General features: G+C 41.4%; 1 protein-coding gene across 1 annotated transcript in view; it reads left to right on the forward strand.

Annotated features, from left to right (window-relative positions):
• Positions 1–5,008: 5,008 nt before the first annotated feature.
• The window catches only part of LOC104285217 (IQ motif and SEC7 domain-containing protein 3-like), a 68,133-nt gene continuing 67,645 nt past the window's right edge, over positions 5,009–5,496 (forward strand). Inside the window, exon 1 of the mRNA XM_009883642.1 lies at positions 5,009–5,107. Coding sequence (XP_009881944.1) covers positions 5,009–5,107 — 99 coding nt within the window. The remainder of the gene's footprint in view (positions 5,108–5,496) is intronic.

Raw genomic sequence — 5,496 nt, forward strand, 5'->3', positions numbered from 1 at the left:
GAAGACTGGTATATTCAGACTTAGCTGAAATGTATACTGTTCATGCATGTTTTTTGTTTTCTTGACAGTATTTGATCTCTGCCACTGCAGAAAAAGCTTCTAGTTGGAGTATGAGTTTAGACTTAACATTATTCCATTTCTTCTTTTTTTTTTTTCCCTCCTTTTTTTTTTTTTGTGTGTGTGTATCTTATGCAAGGTCAGATCACACAAACTCGTCCCATCTGAAAATCTCCATGTAATTCGGTGGGACTAGTCAGATAAGATTTGGAGAATCAAGCTCATTTCCATTTTTCATTTTACTGCAGTATTTACAAAAGACTGAACAACTGTCAGTTCAAACAAAAACCTGACTGACTGAAGAAAATGTCTGTGTAGCTTTTGCTCTCTAGAATTAATCAATTAAGTGGTCAAAGCTTAATTTCATTAAAAAGACAGGAGATAATGTAACGTTTAGCAACATTAAAAGGGAAAGTGCATTCTAAAGAGGGACCTTGATTCCTTTTAATTTGCAATTAATGCAAGGCTAAAATAGCACAGTTCAAATACAGTAAAGATTTTAAACTGTGTCAAAAATACACATCTCAGCTAAAGCTACGATACAGAATTTGTACCTTTTTCCTGATGAGCAGCTGTTTTAAAATATTTATATATCAGCTTAGCTGTACTTCACCGAAGAGAATAAATAAAAAAAACCCAACATTGAAAGAATCTGAAGTATTTTTCCTTACCACATCTCAGCTCTTTATGTTTGATTTATAGAACAAGATATTTTCCCTTGGCTTCTGAATTTGTGGTATCAGTATGAATTAACAATTCAACAGCCCCACCAGTAGACAGAGAGTTCACCTTGTTGCAGATTTCAGTCTAAAGAACATAGGTAGGACTGCAGACAATGCCACCTGGCTTTTAGGCGCTGGACTCAGGTAGAAGACGCCAGAGGACTCCTCCTGCCTTTACTCAATGCTCATCTGAAGCAGAGGGAGCGCTGCTGTTGACTCCAACGCTTTCTAATTACAGACCCTTAGTGGCGTCCTGTGTGATTGTGGGCAACGGACTTTACTTGGTCTTAGCTTCATTTTATCCATCTGTTTAACAGGTGTAAGCAGATAGTGACTTGGCTTAGACTCAAGATGGTGAAACATCTCTCATTGATCTGAATAGTTTTGGATGAGGCCTCAAGTGAAAGAAGCCTGAGTGAAAGAAGCTTTCAGGAGATGCAGATTTTTTTCCCCATCCATGAATTATGCATGAGTACATTGTGATGGTCTTGATTCTATCCTCTATTTTGAATTTATTCATCTTAATTCCTGCAGATTTTTTTTTTTTTTGATCTGTAGGCTGTTTGCAAGCATTTCTGAGAATCTCTACTCAAGCAGCTGCTAACTTCCAGGTGGGGCTGAAAACGCCTCGTCTTCCCCCAGAAATCAGGATGGAAGGTGGCAACACAAGACCATGATTCTTGCATCTCTTCCCTCCCATCTTTTGTTCTAATTCTGTCTTTATTCTATTTGTCTTATGCTTCCTTGTGCGTACTTCTTAAGAACTGGATGAGAATGGATCCGCTGGGAAACACTGGCTGTGGGCATTTCACTCAAGATTCTGCCACGGTTTTGAGAGAGACAAGAAGAAGGGAAGAAAATGTTTGGTTAATTAAGGTGGGTTGGCTAACATTAAATCTGCCTTCCCTTGAGTACTAAGGACTTGACCTTGAATACCAATAATCTTTGTTGTATTCAGGTACACTTGTACACAATTCTCCTTCTCCTAAAAGAAAGACAATAGAAATAGATTTTTTACAGAAGTATAAAAAACCTTAACATAAGCTCATAAACTTATGCTAATAAGACCATAAAATCACAGCTGGGAACCTAAGCTAGATGCCTTGCATCTCAAACTGGTAGCACTTTGGATACTGAATTACCAGGAGAGAGTTGTCACCTTGCAAGGCCTCAGCATGTGAAGAATGGGGTCAAATGCAAGAAAAGGGGAGAAGACTGCCTGGAATTGCTGTGAGGAGCTCCTGTCCAGGAGAAGGAGATGGAGTGTAACTTGGGAGGAGGGAAATGCCTTGAACAGAATTTCAAATGGAAAAACATGGGAAGCCTCTACCTGTCAAAATGCTGGAGAGATTTGTTCGCATCAAGTTTCAGTGAGCTGTTGCAAATTGAAGTGGGATTAGGACCTCTCAGAAAATGTTACAAGAACACTCTGCAGTGAAAATTTTTCTGCAGACTAAACACCTGAAGATGTTACTACCTTCCCTATCGTATATGCTTATTAGTATACCTTTATTTATGGATTCACTCTACTCTGACTGAATTAAATAGCTAAATAAATATAAAATTAAATCATGTCGTATTAGACCCTTCCATTAAATCCTGGGGCTTGAATAATTTGCATTTTGTTTTGTTTTTATAATGCATGCTTATTTTAATTACTACTGCTGCACTTTATTTGTAATTGTCTGTGCAATGCCCAAGCACCTTGCTAAGTGGATAAGGGAAGCACTTTATTCCATAATAACATAATTAATCCATTATTATTCATTATTATTTTTTTCTGGAATGGACTGAAAAGAATCAGGACTTTGAAAAATACAATACCAACAAATTATCTATGGCAAAAATAATTTTAACAGAATTCATACTTTCCTTATCTTCACCATTGTTTCCTTCTAGATACCATCTCTCCTAAAGAGAGAAGCAGCAGCATTTAATGACCTGAAGATTGGTCTAAATGCCAAAGAGGTTTGAAATCAGAGATCTGTATCCCCCCCCCCACCCCCCCCCCCCCCCCCGGCTTCCTGCATGGCCTTGGACAAGTCATTTAACCACTCTGTGTCCTTATTTCCCTGTTTCTGATGGCTACAGTCCCGACATTCACCTTCTTCGCAACAGTAAAGCTTACTTCGCTGATGTGCAGAGCTTTGCAAATGATGTATGCTAGGTATTGTGGCAGCATAATCAAAGGGACACAATGATGGCTGGATAAAAGAGGAGGCGTTTCCTAGCTATGCAGGATTCTTGCTTACCGAGCGAAAGAAGGCACTCAGTTTCTTCTGATATCCTCGCAGATTCCTCCTGAATGAATATCCCGTCTTCATTGAATTTTCTTATTACGGAGGATTATGCAACTCTATTACCTCTTGAAGTTTTGGAAGGAGATCCCTGCATACTCTTTCATGGTAGGCACAAACACATTCTGCTGCATTTTCCTTTGGCACACGCTCTCTGTAGAAACCTGGAAGGTCAGGGCTGGTCTTACCATTTTTGTCCACCAGTCACCACACCCACACAGAAAACAGATTTCTTTCTGATTCTCCTAGCCTGCTTGGTTTTAGCTTACCAATCCATGGCTGTAGGTCTCTGTTTCATTTATCACAAAGATTTGTTAGTAGAAACTAGGCTAATGAGGCTGGTCAAGCAAATCAAAGATGCAGAAACAGTGAATGAATACCTTGAATCCACTCTGCCCAGTAAGAGTCACATCTTCTGGTCAGCATTCCAGCACCATGACACGACTTCCAAGCTGTTTTGCCCAGCCCAGATCACCCAAACCAGGATGATTTTTTGAGTTAGTATTGCCTTAAAAATACATGCCACGATCTGGCTGACTATACCTGGACAGGCCAGTACAGTGTCTGTGACCCTTATTTCTTCATCGCTTTTATCCAGCTGAGCTGGAAAGGAACATGATGGCCGCTGCAAAGACAGAACTCTGCGCAGGGCTTGCCTGAAGAGTTAAAACATCCTCCTCTGTTCTGCAAGATAAACAATCTCTGCCTGAAGTCTCTCCTAACAAGGACAAGGTAGTTGTGTGCGCGTGCGTGTGTGTGTGTACATGAGCATATGTGAGCATACCCATAGCTATCCCTGGTTGTTTCCCAGAATGTATTAATGCCAAAACGAACATATGTGAGCGTACCCATAGCCATCCCTGGTTGTTTCCCAGAATGTATTAATGCCAAAAGCACATTATTTCCAATGGTGTCCCTGGACTCTCTTCCTGTGAGGCAAGACTGAAATGATGCTGCTCAGTGGTGTCTCTGAAAGGAGACAGCATACCAGCACAATTTCCCAAACGATCACTTCCACTCTTCCCCAAATACAGCTTAGGTGTTTTCACCTCCCCTGTCTTTCTGTGCTTTTTTTTTTTTTCACATTCTCCTATAACCATCTCTCCCCTTGCTAAATAATGCCTGTTCCTGCTCAGTCAATCCCCTGTCACAAAGCATTAATGACAGACACACTAGGCAATGAGATGGAGGGAGGTCTCCCCTAAAACTTTCCAATAAGTGTGGGAGATTTGAATGCTCTTACTCCTTATTCACTCTGGGGTCTTCCCCCAACACTCAGGGGACATATGGCAATGTTTCACAATCCCCCAAAGCCATCTCTAAGTGCTTGCAAGAGAACTGTGAACAGCAGTTCTTTTTTAGGAGGAGTCTGCGAACAGCTTCTAATCCTGGTGATCCTGTTTGCATCAGTTTACATTCCCAGGGCTATCTGTGAACAGAAAAGACTGGAAATACACCTTTCAGCTCATCTGAAACAGAGATTCTCCTTTACATTGCTCAGTTCCTCACTTCAGGAAATCCTTGCTACGGTGCAGGTTTTGCTGATCTGAAAAGGCAAAACAAGAGTAGTTCTACACTCAAAATCACCTACTTAAAACCAGTTGGGTTTTGTTATGTGGCCTTGCACCTTTTGTACACTCAGTCAAATCTACTGACATGCTTGTCTAAAACCAGGTCTGACTGCTCGTTACACCTCCGGGATCTTCAGCGCCCACAGTGATTGGAAAGGATGCTGCTTTTTTACCCTTTACAGAAATCATCAAAATTCTTCATTGATCTACACAGTTCCTGAAAGAAAGTTTATTAACCTTAGCCACATTACTTATTGATGAATATAATAGCACACAAATAGTTTCTCAAACTCAAGTTTGTAGGTTTGAGAATTCTTAAGGCTGTGGATGAGGAAAAGCAAGGGAAGGGATTTCTTGAGAAATGAAGAAAACCTGCACGGAGTCTAACAGCAAAGGCCCTGCCTTGTCACTTCTCTGGTATTACATCCACAGCCTCCACATCCCCCAGCAAAACTCCACAGTAAGTCCCAGTTTTCTTCCTAAGAACCCAAAGGTCACCAAAGACTCAGAAGGAGTGACAGACTTGCAGGGAAGCAGCGGATCCCTCTAACATCCATTTTCCTCGGTAACTCCTTCCCTCAGGTTCCGATTTAGTCCTGCCTTCTGCATCCTCACCAGCTAAGAGTGAAAAAGAGGACGGTTTTCATCAGGGCAGCCAAACCCAGCCACAATTATTCAAGTCACTTTGAACAAAAAGTTTAAAAAAAAAATATTAAAAAAACACTGTCACCCGGGGGAGGGGGGAAGAACAGCAACACCGGCAAGTGCCATTCAGGGAAGAGCGAAGAAAGGGGGTGCTGGAGAGGCTGCAAAGGGCTCGGCGGAGGGGCACGGCTGGGCCCCGCTCCC

Source organism: Charadrius vociferus, unplaced genomic scaffold (genome assembly GCF_000708025.1).
Source record: "Charadrius vociferus isolate BGI_N301 unplaced genomic scaffold, ASM70802v2 scaffold304, whole genome shotgun sequence".
Lineage (NCBI taxonomy): Eukaryota > Metazoa > Chordata > Aves > Charadriiformes > Charadriidae > Charadrius > Charadrius vociferus.